We start from the raw sequence: 18,620 nt of genomic DNA on the forward strand, positions 1-18,620 counted from the left end.
CCCCAATCGCAGAACGCCTCGCCAGAGGCCTATGTTCCATCTGTGCCCCCAAACGCCGTTTTTCTTTTGTGATCTCAATCAATTTCAATCACGTCTATGGGTACGGGAGGAGCAGCAGCAGCAGATGTTGATCTAGCCATGCTGCCTCTCTCCTCTCGCTCCAAGCTTGGTGACCGTACGCCGGTTCTCTCCTCTGCCTTTGGTTTCCACGATCCATCCGCATTCACAATAATCTCTCTGGTGTTCAGCAGCCCTTGCTTTTCGAGATCCTCACGAATTTGGACGAGAAACTCATCGACGACGAGCATTTGAGGTCGAACATCTCCACGGCATAGCGGACATCGCCAGCAATCGATCACTGTTGGCCCTCCAGGGTTTTGACGCTTGCACATCTCGAGAAAGGTCTCCAGGTCAAAGCAGTCCCGATGTAAGCAATCCTTCCCACGCACTGGAATGTCGTAGATCTTGCATCCAGAATATGGATCAAACAACTTGATCGTTAACGCACTCGAGGTGACTGCCAACTCGTCGTCGTCGTCTTCGCCTGCCCCGGACAAAGATTTCTTGATCGCGGAAAGAGAGTCTGCAGCTGACACGCGAGGCATGTTGTCCTTGATCTTTTCATGGGTCGTCACTCCAACAACCTCAATGGCCAGAGCGTATTCCGACATCCGATACTCGTTTTTGTTGCGAGATCTGCCAAATCGAAGCTTGTTCTCTCCAAGCCGCACCAAAGCAGTCAAGTCGATTGGGAGGTATCGCCCATGGTGGAGCTTCCGCCTGGTCTCGAGTTTGGTACCATTGAGCTCGAAATACATGTCATCAGGCCAGATGTTGTCAGCAGTGACCCAGGCTCCCTCGCTCCGGAATCCCCCTCGCGGTATCATTGAGCATCGAAGCCGGTACAGCAGTGAAGTCTCTGAAATATGCCGACGTGTGGGTCCTCCGATACTCTGAGGCGTTTCTGTCTTCGCGATCCTATCCATGGACTTTTGAGATATTGAGAATGTGACAGTCTCGATGAAGACATTCTTTTTAAGCCTCGTGGGAGGGACGCCAAAGCCAACGACGTCTCGGTAGAGCCGAGGAGCGCCAGGCTTGAGTTCGACAGGACCAAGATCGGGGCTGCGAAGATGCGATTGGTGTAAGCCGCTTCGAGCCCAGTCTGGGTTCGTTGGTTGAGGTCGTGGTTGTTCCTCGGCGCGTGGGAAGAGTGTTTTCGGACCCTGGGCTTGAATGTGGGTCGAAGGGGTTTGCATGCCAGATCGACCGGCCTGCAATTGCGCTCCGAGGGCTTGCAGCTGGGCGAGCTGGGCGGGCATTTGCTGCTGCTGAAGTGGACTGGACCGACCATTTGGGGCCTGAAACTGTGTTGAGACTCGATGTTGCTGCTGCTGTACCGCTTGTATCTGCGCTTGCGGCAGAGATGCTCTATGAGCATGGGCTATTGGTTGCTGTGCATACACCATGCCTGGTGGCAACCGTTGGAAAAACTCCACTGCCTGCTGTGGCAAAGGGAAATCAGGCAGGCGCTGATTAGGTGCATGGCCGTGGAAGTGCTGTTTCCATGACTGAAATGACTGGAAGACTGAAGTGAGGACACTGTAAGCCTGTTTCGTCTCGTGTGGACTTCTGCGGTAATTGTAACGGTAGAACGAATCCTGGTCGAGATGATGGAAATTCTCAATGGCTTGAACACCCTTAGAGTCCAAGTCAGCGCTTCCGTAAAGCATCCGCGCGATGGCCCTGAAAGCGGTCGATTGCAGAACAGGGGTTTTCAAGTTGAGAATATCATGAAGATCCTGCACCAACGGCGGAGCGCACATTTTCTTGCAGGCGCGAACAACGTTGTCCCAGTTATCTGGCAGCTTGTTTAGGCAGGCTTTGACTGCTTGCACTCTCATATCATAGATATCGCGAGCATCGCTTCGGTCCGAGTAGATTGCCATGATGGACTCGGGGAAGTGGGCGAAGAATTCGACGAGACCTTGATGAATGGAGTCGTTTGGGCAGATGAGGATGTCCAAGTAGTCCCAGCACCTGCTGTCAGCATCCCGAACAGATTGAGGTAGCAACATAGGGCTGGTTGTTCTTAGACAGAAGAGCTGAGAAAGCACCTGGTAGAACCAGTCGTTCTTTTGTACGGCCTCCCGCAGAAGTGCAATGCGGCCACTGTCTGTTGGGGAGAGCGTGCCTGACTGCCTCATTTCTGCCTCCTTGTCATCGAGCTGTCGTAGAAGATCCTGGGCCGGTATTCGAGAGGCCGCTAATTGGCGAGCTGATGGAGCATTGGAGGGTAGCACTGGGGGCGTGCGCATAGGTTGGCTTGGACCTTGAACTTGCTGTAATTGCACTCCATTGGGCATTGAGTGCCGATGGGTTGGGTGCACTTGGTACTGTTGTTGCTGATGTTGTTGGGGATGTTGTTGCTGGTGATGTTGCAACATAGGACTCTGGATGTGGTTAAGCTGGGCCAATTGTTGAGGCATTGGTGGGGCAGGAGACGGGTGAGGGTGGCCAGGTCCTGGCATCGGCACATGCATGTTGTGCTGCAGAGGACTTGGTTGATGCGGTACGATTGGCGAATTCGCCACAGACCGCGATGTTGCAGCGATGGCACCTATGGAGCTGCGTGACGGTCTGCCTCGACGCAGTGCTTGGGCGGCGAAGGTGGGAGAGTCATCGCTGGAAGCTGGCGAGGGAAGCGAAGGTTGGGCGGTTTGCCTGGCCATCACGTCGACCGATTTCCGCCCGTTACTTCCACCTGGCGTCGGAAAGGCCGTGGGAGCGGATGCGTTCACTGCACTCAGCGGCGCCTCATACTGCACCAGGTCCGGTCGTGTTGAGGTTGCTTGTGACGGCGGTGGTGGGGGCGCTCTCGCATTTGAGGTGGCAGTCGTCGAGGCAGGTCGCTCTTGCACTTGCTGGCCGCCGTTTGACATGACGCTCTTGCCGTTTGTAGAAGGAACGGCGGCCGTGCCTGCTTCACTCTCGACATGTGAAGTGGCAGTCGCGTTTGACCTGGTCCCGCTACTGTGGGTAGCCGCTGCGGTGGTCACCTCCACCCCTGTCGCCGCCGTTTGCCCTTGATCTTCTCCTCCGCGAGCTGGTGGAGAGGTATGTCCCGTCATCCATCTGTTGTGTCTGCCCGCCAATATCTGCAGCGTCTTGTTGCTTTCGGCGATCTGGTTCGAGGTGACGGGTCCGTCTATGCGCCTTCGTTTCATGGGACCGTTATCGCCGACGACAATGCTTTCGCGGGGTCTCTCGTAGCGCCTTCATGGGACGGTGGTGGGTGGAAGGCATGCGATCAGAAATCGAAGTCGCCCTGAGCCTCACATAGGAAGTAGGGTCGTGACAGGGGATGTTCCTAGCCGCGACTCTTTCGAACGTACTCTTGTCGCGGAGATTGACTGTCTCGGCGGTTCTTGGATCGTGTTGGCGAAAACAGTGTCCAGGCCTGGAGATGTACCCGTGGAATTGCTTATTGGCAGCGCAAGGAGATATTGCGTGTAGAAGCTACAGAAAGAAGCAGAGCGCAATCGCGACGTCTGTGCCAGATGATCGACGTGCCACGGCTGGCCCACGGTTGGGGAAAGAGGCACGCACGCTTTGACGGTTTCAGCAGAAATGTGACGGCTCGCAACAGATTCTTCCTCGTCGTTTTCTAGAACGCATTCCGCGGCGACAAGTTCAGCCGGGAGCATTGAAGCCTTTAAACAGACTGCCACCCAAACTCTGTGCCAATTGCTGGAAGCAAAATAGACACAAACATCCCCATCCATATCTCCACCACGTTGTTTAAGCTTTGATCGCGCGAGTAAGGCAAGTCATCCTGCGATGGGTCCAGCCGACGGGGCAGATTCGAGCCGCACTGCTTGACTCTCCGCAGCGCATTCATCATTATTACTGCTATAGTCCCGTAGTCAGGTGCTGCATGAGCAGGACGATGCTGCCCTTCACCTATAGTCTCTGCTGCTGCTGATCGCCGGCGAGCATCTCTGCTAATATTCACCACCCTTCGTCCATCGGCGGCCCGCTCTCGCCGCTCTGGCTGGCTGCTGCACCACGCCAGTGTTCCTGAAGACATCCACGCCAATCGCCGGCTGGCACGTACTCGCCCCATCGACATCGCCTGCTTCTTCCCAGCAACAAGCAAGCAAGCAGCCCTGCACGCCAACAGTCGCCCACAACACCCGCCTGCCCATCGCCGTCTCGACCCATCCGCCGCCACCGCTACCATCTGATTGCACGTGCAATGGTGGTCATCAAGCTGCCGCAGTAGCTCGCCGACCGTGTTGACTGCCCCGCCGCTGCCGACACAACTTCTACCACCACCGCCGACGCTGCCGCCGACGCCGCGCAAGACCCAGTCGCGATCTGCCTTCCGCCATGGCGACGAGGAACGGCACGAGCAAGGCCGTGCCCGGCACGCTCCTGCTGGTCGTGCACGACTTCCACGCAAGAAGCAACGACGAGTTGACCTTGGCCAAAGGCGACAGAGTGGAACTGATCGAGAGGTATGGTGGACAATAATTGGGACAAGGCACGTGGGAAGCGCAGCCTGACATTCTATAGAGATGACGACTTTGGCGATGGCTGGTTCCTCGGCCGGAATCTGACCAGCGGAGGCAACGGACTGTTCCCTGAAGGTACGCGACTCTGCATATATCATGCGCTGACGGCAGCGTGGGACATGGCGCTGACATACATCTGCAGTCTATACCACACCTGCCCCCAAGGGTACGCTGACCACGCCCAACAAGTTCCGCCCAAATAGCGCCTCCAACAATGCTCCGCTCATTGCCGCGCAGGGTGCTGTCGCCGCCCTGGCTGCTTCGTCCAAACCGCAACAACCCGCACCCACCGCCGCTCAGACGGGCGATTCGGACGTCATGAGCCCGCAGCCTCCAGTAGCGTCAACGGTCCTGCGCACGTCCTTGCCCGGTCCCGCAACAGCAGGCGCGAGAAGCTTCACAATCACCTCGGACTCCCCGGTCATGAGCGAGACGCTCTCCGTCATCGATGAGCATATCACCGACATGAAGTCGCCGCGCGCATCCTATGCCAACGGAAACAAACGCGACACCGTGAGCAGCGCCTACTCATCTCAGCCCCCACTTATACGCCAATCCTATATTGCCGGCCATGAGACCGATGAAGAAGAACAAGCTACGCACGGTGAAGATGAGGTAATGGGGTGGAGTCCAGCACGTGTGGCCGAATACCTCGAGGATCACGGTGTGGAGAAGGCGCATTGCGAAGTGTTCATCGAGCAAGAGATCAGTGGGGAGGTTTTGCTGGCAATGGATCAGAACAGCCTGTTTATCAAGGAGTTCGAGCTTGGTTCGGTGGGGCGAAGGTTGAAGACGTGGCACAAGATCAAAGCGTTACAAGACGAAGTCAAGTCTTCACCCGCACAGGATGCAGAACGAAGCGCTTCAGAATACTCGCTCCCGCTGGAGGACGACAGCAACAAATTCGACTCGGGTAGAAACCGCAGTTCGACGATTGGAGCTCCTTCTCTGCCGAGAGCACTTACCACCAAGCGAGCGAGTGGAGACACTGCCCCTCCCATGCCGGTTAGGAGCAGCACGCTACAAACACGCCACATCTCGCACTCGGCGACACCGTCCATGACCATGGGCAAGCGCGATAGCATGGGCGTATCACCACTTCAAAGTATGACGGCGATTTCCGCACGTCCAGAGAACACCTTTAGACCATCTGCGCAGAGCGTTCGCAACATGAACCACTCTCGCAGACACTCCAGCATCGACTCGACATCCACGGACGGTGCAAATCGTTTGAGCCACAGGAAGCAGCCGTCAATCGATCAGAAATGGCAACCTGGACAGCCGGTTAATGGCCGGCATGGACACACCACAAGCTACGACTCGCAGTTTCCGCAGCGCAAGTCCAGCATTGTGGCTCCTTCGTCCCCAAGCGACCTTGATCGTGGCTACTTCTCTTCCAACGAAGCCGAGACACGCAACAGGAGGAGTGTCTTGGTTAAGCGCAATTCGGCCGCCATCAGCCCAGTCCATTCAAGAAACAGCAGCGTTCTGGGCAATGGCGCGCATCCAGGGCTCATCGCTGACACTGAAGGATACCGAGATCCCGTCAGCCCGATTGTCCCATCGTCGCATCACGTCAACGCAATGAATGCGGTAAAGCAGAAGTTTGGAGGCTATAGATCTGCAACCACACCAGGCGCTAACGGCTCATCGAAAACATCGGCAGCCAGTCCGATTAGCCCCGTGGTGACGAGACTCGATTCTGACAGCAAACAATCGCTCAACGCAATCGCTGCAAGCCCGACTAAGATTGAAGACAATGCCAGCGAGGCGTCTAGCGAGAAGCCCACTCCTAGTCCTTCTGGTATCAACCTCAGCATGTTCTCTCAGGCAAAGGCCAAATTCACCGGAAAGCGATCTATAAGTGATGCGATCACCAAAGACGAGAAGGTGGTGTCACCGATCAAAGTCAGCTCTCCAACACGGACAGGCACGGGCTCATCTACGCCAAGCACCGAGAACCGAAGCCTGGACATCACAAAAACCGATACGGCCATTACACGCGAATCAACGGGTTCTGGCAACAATCTCCTGCCGCCGCCACCTCCTAGCACGAAGAGACCGCGAGCAAAGTCAAAGAAGACTACCTCGGCGTACACACGTGGTCTGGAGAAGAAGACGCCTCATGAGCAGATGCTGACCTGTGACTACTCTGGCTGGATGAAGAAGAAGAGCGGGTCCTTGATGGCTACTTGGAAGACACGGCTGTTCATTCTTCGAGGCCGCCGTTTGTCTTACTATTACAGTACTGACGATACGGAGGAGAAGGGCCTCATCGACATTTCCTTCCATAGAGTCCTTCCCGCGGCGAACGAGACGCTCACCGGCGTACTTGCTACAGTCACTGGAGCTGGAGGAAGTCCTTCTAGCCCCACTACTGCATCGTTCCCTACCATCGCCCAACAGGACCTCAGGAATCACCCCCCGAAGAACGATGAAGACGACGAAGGCACCTTCATCTTCAAGCTTGTACCGCCCAAGGCTGGTCTGGCCAAGGGTGTCACCTTCACCAAACCGACTGTGCACTACTTCGCCGTCAACTCTCGTCAAGAAGGACGACTTTGGATGGCCGCTCTCATGAAGGCCACAATCGACAGAGACGATACTGGCGTGGTCACTACGACATACAACCAGAAGACCATCAGTCTTTCGAAGGCTCGAGCTAGGCGCGAACGTCCTCCAGCACTGAAGGAAGAAACCGTCGATGGCCGCGCAGAGCTTGACGCGGGAGACGAATCGGGCGACGAGCAAGGCCTTGGCATCAATGGGCTGAACGAAAAGGGATCGACTGTTGCTGGTGCCGAGCAGGAAAAGCAAGTCAACCCTGAAGATGCAAGCTCGATCGTGGCCAGCACTGTGACCGTCAGCGAGCCCGATGGCCTCAACGGGAAAGAGCGAGAAGCAATTGCTCTCAACTCATGACACCCTTAATACACAATGGACTTGATCAAACCTTGAAAGGCCGGCACGTGCGGACTCTGACCGGCTGGATCATACGCACAGGCTACACACATGATTGCAATATCGTTTCATTTGGATCACATGAGCCCGCTTGGGACGGCTCGAACATGAGAGACCTCACTATACCGAGCTCTCACAAACCGTTGGCGACCTCTCTTGGAACCCCACGACTAGTTCGACCCTTCACGACGATGACTACTTTACTTTTTTGATGAAAAGACTTTTTCGAGGAGGAAGATACCCAGACAGAACGAAGCCTAGTTGACAAATGTCTTTTTTCTCTCTTCAATTCAATCCTCCAAAGATATCCTGCGCCGAACGAGCGAGCGGTTTTTACATAATTCATAAGTTTCACTCATCAATCACAAAATCTCGTGGGATGCTACCCATCAAGTCCGCTCATCTCTCTCAGCGTGCGTTCCCTTCCGCCATTACCATTACCAGTAACGCACGCTCATCCGCTTTCTAGAGCCTTCTACTTCAAATCCCCCTTATTACCATTACCATCCTTATGAACCCCATGCTCGTTGCTCGCATGACTCAATCCCGAGCAATCCGTCTGTCCACTTCTCATCAGTCATGCGAACCAACCCCTTTGAAGCAAGCCTCAATGAAACTCACGCAGTTGCTGCAATTGCTGCAGTCGACGCAGTCGATGAGGTTGGAGCTGTGCGAGACGCGGGTGCAACGTGTCTGGATATGAGAGACAGAAGATGTCAGTTCCTCGAGCGCTAAGGGGTGGTTCCTCGAGCGCTAGGGGTGATCGGTGGATTCGATGGGTTGGGTAAGGGACGTACGCCTGTTCCAGGTAAGCGGGGAGGCGGTGGATGTAGGGTAGGGGGTTGTTGCGGGTGGTGGTGAAAAGAGAAGAGGAAGTGGAGTGAGACAAACAATTGGACGAGTAGCTGCAGTCTTTGCAGTCGGTCATGTTGGAGCAGTTTTTGTTGTTGTTGGAGTCGGTGGGCATTTTCGCTTCTTCTGCTGCTGCTGTCTTGGAAGTGGTTGTAGGTGGATGGGCTTGGGTGTTGATGAGACGGGATGGGATGAGTGGTGGTGATTGGAAGGAGTATTTATGTTTTCTGTGTCTTCGAGATGAACTGCAAAGTAAGTAAGTGTTAGGATTGTTATCTCTCTTCTTTCTCAGCTCGCCCTCCCCGTGCCACGCGAAGAGAGACGCCATTCTGACGTGTCCATCTACGAAGTCCACCCGTACCTCTCGCAAGCCAGCTGTACAGTCGATCATTCTTCAAAGCTGAACAATAACCAACGCAATCAACCACCCACGACTACGACTTGCCGCAATCCAGCCATCGATTCGTACGACGAACTCGCGTCGTTATGCTTAACAAGTTGGAAATGAAGAGTAGGTGAGAGGGTCGGAGTTCATCTGATTGGGTGGAATAGGTAAATTGTGGTTGCCTGGAGCCTCAGGCCGCGAGTACCTATCGTCTTTGTGCGAGGGTGATGGCGTGGTTTTTGAAGGGTTTGCTCTTGACTCATCATTGATCGATGGGTTGTGGTCGTCAGTGGAGTCGTAATGGGGTTGCATTGGCAAGGTTGTGAGTGTAGGATGTTGTGAAGGAGTTGCAAGTCCGAAGCTTTTCAAGCTTCCTGTTTTGGTAAGTGAGGTCGTACAAGGCGTATCTAATGGTGATATTACAAAGCTTCTAGATCAAAGATGAAGACGCAAGAGGGGCTTCGTGGATGGATGCGGTGTGGTGTGGTGTGGTCTACCTGATTGTGACTTTGCCGTAGGTGTCCATTACGGGTCGGCGGCCTTGGGGACACCATGCACTACGAACACTCGTCAGTCAACGACACCCACTCTGGCATTCGCAACAACGGAAGATCACTTACTGATTCCTGACCCTCGTCGTATCAACACCCCCAGGCCACGTCCCCTCCATACCCACCCGATGCTTCGACTTGGGCTTCCCCTCTGCCAAACGCATCTTCTCAAAGTAACAGTACGCCGTGTAATACACGATTGACGTATTCCCCGACGTGGCCCCAGTCTTGCTGCGGAAATCGCTAAGTTGCTTGCTCTGAATCTTCTTCACTTCAGTGTGTAATTGCGCACTGAGATCCCGGCAGAACTGCGCTTGGGTCACGCCGGATCTAAGCAGATGGGCGGCGATTTTCTTGCGCACTTCGTCGCAGGAATCGTAAACGGGCACAGAGTCGGAGGCCTCGCCGCTCAAAGAAATACCACGGATATCGGTGACCGGCTCAGCAACAGCAACAGCCACAGGGGCAGAAGCGGTAGTAGCTTTCGCCTTCTTCGCCGCCGGCGCCTTGATCCCCGCCATCTCCCTCTTCTTGAAAAACTCCCACGCAGCCCCATACGTCGCACTCCCAGAGCCATCCATAGGGCCCTTACCCCTCCCGAGGAAGTCATTGAGACTCTTGCTACTGACTCCCAGAGCGTCTGCGAATTCGCCTTTCTTCATCTCGCCGGCCTCGAGGAAGCGTCGGATCTTGCCCCGGACTTGGTTGCAGCTTGCGTCCATGGGCATGCCGTCGAGGCTGATGTCGTCGACGTCTGCTGGGTCGAGGGGAGTTTCGGTGGCCTTGCGTTTTGTCCCTGCTGCGGCGGACAGCCATGCTGGCTCCGGCTCTCGTTGTTCGTTTGCTCGTGATTTGAGCTCTGCGAGGACTCGGCGGTTCCAGTCTGATTGAGGCATGGTTCTCTTGCACTTTTGTGGTTTTATTCCTTCTGCTGATGCGATGTTGGAGAGTTGTAAACAAAAAAAGGTTGTCTGATGTTCGAAGACGCGTTGTTTGTGGCGTGACGTGACCGGGTCAATGCGCCGATTAGCGGCGACACGAAAAGGGGGCGAAAGGCACGTGGTGAGTCTACAACAAACCTCACCTCTTTCCATCGCCAGATTCTACGAAATCCATCGCCGACACCGAATTGCTGCACTTGGTCTTACCATCCGACTGCATGCGTACAGGCTTAGTCCTTGTTGCAAGCTCTGGTTCGCTTTCCACCTGTTCCGGACGACGTTGCCTATAAGGCTATTGCGGATGACCAGTCAGCACTGGCTTCCGACGATGAAAACGCACATGTCCACTTGCGACAATAATGCTCGACGCATTGTCATCTTGAGCTCGAATTCATCGCTTGAGCTCACCACTTTGAAGATATATGCTTCTGATGCGACATCTTTCCCACGGGTTTGACGAAATATCCCGACCAATGATGAAGGCGATTGAATGAACAAGGAATGTCGCCCGTACCGCACGCATTGCTTTTCTCATGAATGGGTCGTACAACGCACTGCTGTCCCAGACGATGGCATGGTAGGTCGTACCTCTCCGGCGATGCTAATCGTGGTTTCATGGTGGGCCTGCCGTAAAAGTCAATCGTTTAGTGGTGAGCAGTCTGACGATGAGCTCACATACATACTTGCATGCTTGGAAGAAAGTGGGTGAAGTGCAAGACTGCCCCTCCCGTCTTGACTTGTATCTGAGAGCAGCCATGGCAGGAGGTACTATGTCAGGAACGTCACGCTACACTAACAGCCAACCACTTCGCAATCCCAAGGCCGAGCAATACATTCCGAAATTTCTCTATGAAGGGTTCGCTGATCCTTTCGGACGAACAGATGTCGAGATATGTAATGGATTCTACGGGACGAGAAGGAAAGTCCGGATCGGTGTGCTCGGAGCAGGTATCATGGGATTGCAGTTTCTGCACTCAGCCGAGAAGTTGAAAGACGTCGACATTGTCGTTTATGAGATGAACGACGATGTTGGTGGTGTTGTGAGTGCCACTGACGGATGTGCATAATACGACGAGACTGCTAACGAGCCATATCTAGTGGCTGACAAGCAAGTATCCCGGCTGCCGATGCGACATTGCCTCCATGGTCTATCAATTCTCATGGCGGCCGAACATCTGGTCCCAGATGTATGCTCCAGCGGCGGAGAATCTGGAGTACATCAAGACGGTCGCCAGAGAGAATGACTTCTACAAGTCCATCAAGCTGCGACATCAGATCCTTTCAGCTGCTTGGACCGACGAAAATTGCAAGTGGATTTTGAGGGTCAAAGATCTCCAATCTGGTGTCGAGTTTGATGATGTGGTGGACTTCTTTCTGGAGTTTCATGGTCCTGTCAGGTATTTGCGTCTCGCAGCATACAATGGCGTGCTTCACTGATCGTGGACAGCAACCCTCGACTCAATGATATGCCTGGCCTTGAAGATTTCAAAGGCGAGGTGATCCATCCTGCACACTGGAAGGACGATACCACTGTCAAGGATAAGCGGGTAGCCTTGGTGGGATATGGATGTAAGAATCTGGGAACTCGTGAACGAATGGGACTGATCTTTGGCAGGTAGCGGAGTGCAAATAGCACCGAACATCATCAATGATGTGAGCAAGCTATACACATGGTTTCGCAACAGGACATACATTCTACCGCCCCCAAATCAAGCCTTCTCGGCCAATGGGGGTGCAAACTTCAAATGTAGGTTTACAAAACCCACAGATGTCTGTCGGCTGACGATATGGAAGACAGCGACGAGCAGAAGAAGTTATTACAGGATTCTGACGTCTACGTAGCGTATCGAAAGGCGATAGAAGATGGATTCAACAAACGCTACCCATACCTCATCAATGGCGGAGAAACCTCAAAGGAAGTCCACTCGTTGGTTGTGAAATACATGAAAGAGAAGTTGGCTTCTAGACCTGACCTATTCGACGCAATCATTCCGCACGACTTCGTTCTCGGTTGCAGAAGACAGACATTCTCCTATGGATACCTTGAAGCCATCAGCCACCCCAAGACTACCGTCTTCCTGAAACCTCCCCAGCGGTTCACGGAGCACGGAATACTAGATGCAGATGGCAATGAGCATCCACTTGATATGGTGATCGCAGCAACGGGCTACGATCAGTCACACATGCCGCGCTTCCCTCGATCCGTCAACGGCGAAGACATCGCAACAAAGTACAAGAACCTCCTCTCACCGCCTGTTTACATGGCCTGCATGCAAAAAGGCATGCCGAATTACTTCAATCCAGCATCCGCTTTTGGACCATTACCACAAGGCAATTTCTATCAGTCTTCTGAGGCTTTCACGGAATACATCGTCAAAGTGATCGATAAGATGCAGCTTGATCATATTAGCAGCGTCAAACCCAAAGATGTCGCAGTCGACCACTTCGTCCGCCACGCCAACGCCTGGATGAAGCGAACAGCAATCACTGGGCCCTGCGTGGCGTGGTTTAAGGGCAACGACGGGAAATCGAAGCCACCCTCACTCTGGCCGGGTGATAGGAGCCAGTTCCTGAAGATCATGCAGACGCCCCGGTTTGAGGATTTTGACCTACGATATGAGGACGAAGAGGACATGTTCGGGTATTTTGGCAATGGATGGGACTTGGAGACGCATGGTGAGGAGGAAGGGGACCGGACTTGGTATATGGGAACTCCGAGTAGGGAGGTTGGACAGGATGTGATTGAGAAGCTGAAGGGCACTGATTCGAGTGTTGGCGAGGATGGGGTGGAGGTTCTCGTGAGCAATTGAGGCTGAATCTTAGTGAGGGTAATGCATCACATGCCATGGACACACAAATGCGGTGGAGGGAGGTGAGGTGAGGTGAAGTGAAGTGAAATGAAATGACAAGAATTGCTACCAAGACTTCGACTTCTACCTTTACTTCTACCTCAACATCAACATCTCCAAGATCAGCCTAAAATCAACAACAACTGATCTTTCGAACACTGGTCTCAACAACAAGCCGTGGTCATGGCACCCACGAGTAAGCATTCTTCCCGCCAACGTTTGCAACACTTGCTAACGAAAGCAGACAAGGCCACCCAGAAGCTCGCACGCGCTGGCCGCCGCCCATATGGCCTTCACTCTCAGCAAGGCTCAGCCAAAGGCTCAAGCCTAAGCACGATCAGGAAGCTGGGCAAGAAGGGCACCAAAGACTCATTCAAGTACACGTTCAGGGGTCGTGAGTACCAGCAATCCTACGATCTTTCTGAACGCCATCAAACTGAAATTGGCAAGCAGAGGTGCGAGAAGTACGCAATGGTGAGGCCCGCCCAGGTGGTCCCATCATCCGAAGAGATTGATTCGAGCAGCTTGTCCTGCAGATCTTGGGAGAACTCAATGTCAAGGGCACCCATTTCAAGAAGTCCGCCTACGACACGTTGCGACAAGCTGCGGAGGCCTTCCTTGAGAATCACCTCTCGCTCGCCAATTCCTGCGCCATCCGTGACAAGAGACTCACTGTCCAGAAGAAGGGCATGGACATGGCACAGCTTCTGCTCAAGGCTGGCAGAGGAGCGAGCGAGCGGAGATGAAGATTGATGCGAGGAAAGGCGGCGAACACAGCACAGGCTGCTTTACATATTGAGAGATTGAGGTAGGGCATGCAGTCAGGAGATGACATGTGCTTAGCAAGTGAGCAAGAAGCTTTGAGTAGAGCTTGCACTTCACGAGTCAAAAATGCAGCCCACGAGACCATATTGAATTGCTTCACTTGCTTTCGCCCTCTACGAAGAATCACATGCTGGCGCGATCACGCCTTTCACTCTACAAAAGCCATTTTCTTCCCTTCAACCTTCTTCAACCTTGACAAATCATTCCATCATCTTCAAATCACAATCACCAACACACCCAAGGACATCCAGCACCATGGCTCGCACCCGTAAGTGACCTTCAAGACCAACGCTCAAAGATCGCCGACTAACGAATTCAGAGCAAACCGCGCGCAAGACGACCCCACGCCATGCTCCTTACAACCTGGTCATGAGCAAGACCACTCCCAACGCCACCTCTGCACCCTCCCCACTGAAGACCGACACCGACGCGGCGGAAAAGAGGCCCCAAGTGCTCCAAGTGAGTCCATCAAAATCAACTAGCACATGCAGCTTCCATACTAACGCCTGTGAAGCCACCACACCAGACGTCAACAGCGACTCGATCAACGACAACAGCTACCAACCCCACAACGACAGCCTCATCATCAAAAAGGGAGCCTTCCGCTCCATCGTCCAAGAAATCCTGAAAAAGCACAACGTCGAGCTGCAGTTCCCAGAGGCCTCGCTCGACGCCATGCAGGCGTTTATGGAGGGCTACATTACCGGGGTGATGCAGCAGGCCAAGGGTGTCGCCTTGCGTGAGGGTCGGTCTGTCGTTACGGGAGGAGATGTGCGGGTTGCTAGGGCTTTTGCGCGAGGCGCTGCGGGAGGCGACGAGTGCGAGGGGGTTGCCGACGATTTGTCTGTCGAGAGTCCCTCTAGAACTAAGTGATTTGGAGAGGAGACACGGAGGTCAAACGGCGTGGCTTGGGGTCGAGGACGATGACGACGATATTCCATAGGGAAGACGACGGGAGGTGCAGCGACGGGGTCGAAATGGCATCCGCCAACCAAAAGTTTTGATTTGAGTTTCAGATGGGCTACGGGAAAGGACCTTACACAGAGCGGCGGCGAGCAGATGACAAGTCCCAAGATACATTGTCTCTCACATTACTTGGAGCGAACTACTATACCACACCCTGCCTCGGATGCCCTACGGAGATTAGCACAGAATGAAAAGCACTTTCCACACTATGTTCCATCTTTCACGCGTGACTCCAGTGATGCCAGTACCCGTGTCTGATTCATGATTTCGTTCAAGCATCGTCCTTCCGAACGCTGCCTTCAACGACCCTCTTTTTCTTGCCCTTTCCCACGACGACTTCGGCGGGCTCCCCAACCGTAGGCTCTGTAGTCTCAACCGCGCCGTAGTTCTTGGTCAGCTCTGGCCCGATCAGAAGCCCTTCCTCCATCATACTGTCGGAAACGGTGGGTGTGGTCACAGTCGGCGGCTGGTAGGACGCAGAGGGCCCGACATAGGGAAATGTATTTGAGGGCGGAGGTTGCCGAGCTTGCTGGTCTGTCTCGTTTTCTGCAGTTTCGTGGTAACCACAGCGAGGGCAAGGCTCGAGAGACAGTCGCAGGAGCCACTTCTTCTCGCAGCGAGCCATGAGCTCCTTCCAGAAAGAAACTGCGTGGAGGATCCTACGAGCGTCAGCAGAAGATCGCATCACCAGACGGACGAGATTGCAGCTCACGAGCATATCAACGGCGTCAAAGCCGCATACGCTGGACAAGTGGTCGACCCGTAATAAGGCCCTCGATTCTCAAGGGTAGCAATCGCCGTCCAGAATGCAAACTGTAACACCACCGCCAAGATCACATCTCCGACCATGAAGATGATCTTGGGCCATTGCGGATCATGGTCGGGGCTCTGAGCTTTCTTGAGAGCGTAGGCGGTGAGATCGCACAGTACGAAGAAAATGCTGACGGCGAGGACGAAGACACATGCGAAGAAGATGGTCAAGGCGTATGGGTCGCCGGAGATGAAGCAGAGGAAGACGCCGAGTAGGGATACAATCAGAAGGAGTCTGCGGAGGTGGTAGATTGGGTGGGACTTGTATGGGAGATTCGTTGGCGGCGCTTCGAGTTGGGGCGTGTGGCTGGTTGGGAGTCGTGCCATGGTGGTAATATATCGTGTGCTGTTGCTGGGGGAAGAGTAGAGTTGTCTGCCTGAGAAGAAGGAGCTCACTCACATATAGATAGCAGGCATCGAGGGACGTGCCGCATGGGCGGTAGAAGCCACATAACCAACATCAGGCTTGAGTCACCGGCTATGCATCGATTGGCCCCAGCCGTTCGAGGGCTGTCTGTTCTAGGTATGCAAGTTGGAAGTTCACAGAACCTGAGGCATTGCTGCAGTCGGCGGGCAAGATCAAACGGTTGGGGTGAGCTGAAGACAACTGTCAACTGCTCCAAGATGGGCGGTGTTTTCGAGTCGGTGTGGTATTCGTTGTGTGCTCTTCCTTGCTGCCATGATCGAGACATCTTCTGGTGCACCTACCTTCGATTGTACGGTGGTGTATCTAGATACGCCACCCATGACTGTGCTTAGCAAGGGATTGGTACATGGTGCGGAAAGCGGCAACAAACAGTGCAATGTTGGGCTGTGCCACATTTGAAGCAACGTATGTATATTTAGGTCGAGGACAGAGGAGTGAAGTGGCTGTGTGGTTTCACATTTCGTCCACAAAGTACACACGTTAGCCGGCTTGAATCCACCCAGTTCTGTGCGACGTCCACAGCTAAGACCACACGCCTTATACCAGCGAGCTTTCCCTCTCGCAGCAAGTGCTTGCAGCTCGGCGAGCAAGAACGTCGGCCGGCCAAGACACGAAGTCGCCAAAACAATCTCAGCCAAAAACCACCATCATGGATCTTTCCATTCCCTCTTCGCCGGCCACATCCACAGCCAGAGGACCACCAGAAAGATGAGTCCACGAGCCTCACTCCTGGCACTGAGCTCACTCCTCTTCATCTCACCCACCATCGCCAGCTATGCATTCTACGTCGGCAAAGATCTCACGGCCGATGGCAGCGTCCTGCTTGGCGGAACCGGCGAGGAAGTCTCGAGCCATTGGTTGCAGCTTTTCCCAGCCAAGGACCATCCAGCGAATGCTACGATTACCGTTGGTGTGACGGAAGATGCAGTGTTGCCCGGATATCTGATTGAAATCCCGCAAGTGAATCATACGTTTCGGTATATGTCGATGGAGTATTCCGATTTCGAAGGGTTTCCTGCTCCGTTGACGAATGGTGGGTTGAATGAGAAGGGCGTGGCTGTTAGAGATGGTATGTTGAGACTGATATGTGGAGGTTCGGCCCATTCACTGATCTTCTTGTACAGTATGGGCAGACGGCAGAACGGAGCTGGTCGACATGACGCCCAAGAACCAGACTGGTGTCAACTACTCCGACTTGGCCCGCATCGTGATGGAACGAGCCAACACAGCACGCGAAGGCGTCGAGATCATTGGCGATCTGATCTCAAAGTACAACTATGCCACATACGGCGGCAACAGCCATCTCATCGTCGACAAGGACGAAGGCTGGGTAGTTTGGGAATTTCCCGGTGGCGAGAAACTCTGGGCTGCAGAACGACTCGGATCAGATGTTGTGCGAGTGTCCTATCCAGGCTACATTGAGGACTTTCCTGCGGATTTTGCGACCAGTAGCGAGTACGCAGGTTCGCCGAACATCGTATCTTTCGCTGTTGAGCAGGGCTGGTGGGATCCTGAGGGGTCTGAGCCTTTCAACATCTTCAAAGTATATGGGTTGCAGGGCAACTACTCCGCTCGTGATGGTGGCTTCAAGTACATGTCGCAAGCAGCTCTTGAGAATGCTACGTTGGAGATGGCGCCCGTGACAGAAGCTAAGCTTATTGAGCGAGTGCGCGACTACCGGATCTCGGACGACGAAGCAGGATACGGACAAGTCGTTTCCCTCAAAGATGACATCGATCCAGGTAAGTCCCACAACCCACCTCTTCCCATCCACAAACGTCTAACAGCCCCCAGACCTCCTCCGCATCTGGAACGCCCCCACCAGCTCCGTAACCGCCCCCTTCAACCCCTACTGGTTAGGCGTAAACAGCATCCCGCCAGAATACGCCGAACACCGCTACCTAACCACAGGCGCCTCCTCATCCTTCCTCAACACAGACTACCAATTCCAAGAAGCCACCCACTTCGCCGGCCGCATCTACAAACAACTCCTCTACTACACCTGCTCGAACCCGCACACCTACCTCCCCATCGTGCAAGAGATCCTGCACGGGCTAGAGAACGCCTCGCGCACGGATATCGACGTCGTGGAGAAGGGTGCTGGGCTGCTTATTGAATCTGGAGATCGGGAGGGCGCGAAGCAGTTGTTGACGATGTTTTCGCATGCAAGGGCTGCGGAGGCGGTAGTTGCAGGACGGAAACTTGTGGATGCGTTGGATTCGTATGTGCAGTTGACGGGACGGTGGAGGAGTCCGGTTGGGGATGAGACCAATGATCCTGGTGATGGGAAGGAGACGGTGAATTGTTTGGTGGGATTGGATCCTGATCAGCCGAGTTGGAAGCAGCCGGAGCATCCCATCAAGAAGAGGAGAGCGGCGAAAGGAAAGGCTGCAGCGATGAAGCGAGATCTTTGAAGTGAGTATCTGATGTGCTGCTGCTGCGGATAATTGGCAGAGATGCGCTTTCGTAGCAATAT

General features: G+C 54.1%; 7 protein-coding genes across 7 annotated transcripts; 4 read left to right on the forward strand and 3 right to left on the reverse strand.

Moving 5' to 3' along the window:
- Positions 1-74: 74 nt before the first annotated feature.
- Positions 75-2,732, reverse strand: M409DRAFT_64367 (uncharacterized protein; the record flags this gene model as incomplete). The annotated part of the gene is made up of 1 exon (XM_033816045.1): positions 75-2,732. The coding sequence occupies one exon, from the start codon at positions 2,730-2,732 to the stop codon at positions 75-77; it is 2,658 nt and encodes an 885-aa protein (XP_033670849.1).
- Positions 2,733-4,392: 1,660 nt separating this feature from the next.
- M409DRAFT_51744 (uncharacterized protein) lies at positions 4,393-7,499 on the forward strand (the record flags this gene model as incomplete). The annotated part of the gene is made up of 3 exons (XM_033811892.1): positions 4,393-4,520; positions 4,579-4,652; positions 4,720-7,499. The coding sequence occupies 3 exons, from the start codon at positions 4,393-4,395 to the stop codon at positions 7,497-7,499; spliced, it is 2,982 nt and encodes a 993-aa protein (XP_033670850.1).
- Positions 7,500-9,268: 1,769 nt separating this feature from the next.
- M409DRAFT_19577 (uncharacterized protein) lies at positions 9,269-10,222 on the reverse strand (the record flags this gene model as incomplete). The annotated part of the gene is made up of 2 exons (XM_033805003.1): positions 9,269-9,332; positions 9,396-10,222. 2 exons carry the CDS (start codon positions 10,220-10,222, stop codon positions 9,269-9,271), a joined length of 891 nt encoding a protein of 296 aa, XP_033670851.1.
- An 815-nt stretch (positions 10,223-11,037) lies between these two features.
- On the forward strand, positions 11,038-13,077 carry M409DRAFT_64369 (uncharacterized protein; the record flags this gene model as incomplete). The annotated part of the gene is made up of 5 exons (XM_033816046.1): positions 11,038-11,307; positions 11,366-11,664; positions 11,715-11,836; positions 11,883-12,014; positions 12,062-13,077. The coding sequence occupies 5 exons, from the start codon at positions 11,038-11,040 to the stop codon at positions 13,075-13,077; spliced, it is 1,839 nt and encodes a 612-aa protein (XP_033670852.1).
- A 1,119-nt stretch (positions 13,078-14,196) lies between these two features.
- Positions 14,197-14,814, forward strand: M409DRAFT_19579 (uncharacterized protein; the record flags this gene model as incomplete). The annotated part of the gene is made up of 3 exons (XM_033805004.1): positions 14,197-14,209; positions 14,261-14,404; positions 14,456-14,814. The coding sequence occupies 3 exons, from the start codon at positions 14,197-14,199 to the stop codon at positions 14,812-14,814; spliced, it is 516 nt and encodes a 171-aa protein (XP_033670853.1).
- A 364-nt stretch (positions 14,815-15,178) lies between these two features.
- On the reverse strand, positions 15,179-16,044 carry M409DRAFT_19580 (uncharacterized protein; the record flags this gene model as incomplete). The annotated part of the gene is made up of 2 exons (XM_033805005.1): positions 15,179-15,566; positions 15,620-16,044. 2 exons carry the CDS (start codon positions 16,042-16,044, stop codon positions 15,179-15,181), a joined length of 813 nt encoding a protein of 270 aa, XP_033670854.1.
- Positions 16,045-16,852: 808 nt separating this feature from the next.
- Positions 16,853-18,558, forward strand: M409DRAFT_51749 (uncharacterized protein; the record flags this gene model as incomplete). The annotated part of the gene is made up of 3 exons (XM_033811893.1): positions 16,853-17,213; positions 17,269-17,886; positions 17,939-18,558. The coding sequence occupies 3 exons, from the start codon at positions 16,853-16,855 to the stop codon at positions 18,556-18,558; spliced, it is 1,599 nt and encodes a 532-aa protein (XP_033670855.1).
- Positions 18,559-18,620: the final 62 nt, after the last annotated feature.

This window comes from Zasmidium cellare, assembly GCF_010093935.1.
Source record: "Zasmidium cellare ATCC 36951 unplaced genomic scaffold M409scaffold_8, whole genome shotgun sequence".
Classification (NCBI taxonomy): domain Eukaryota; kingdom Fungi; phylum Ascomycota; class Dothideomycetes; order Mycosphaerellales; family Mycosphaerellaceae; genus Zasmidium; species Zasmidium cellare.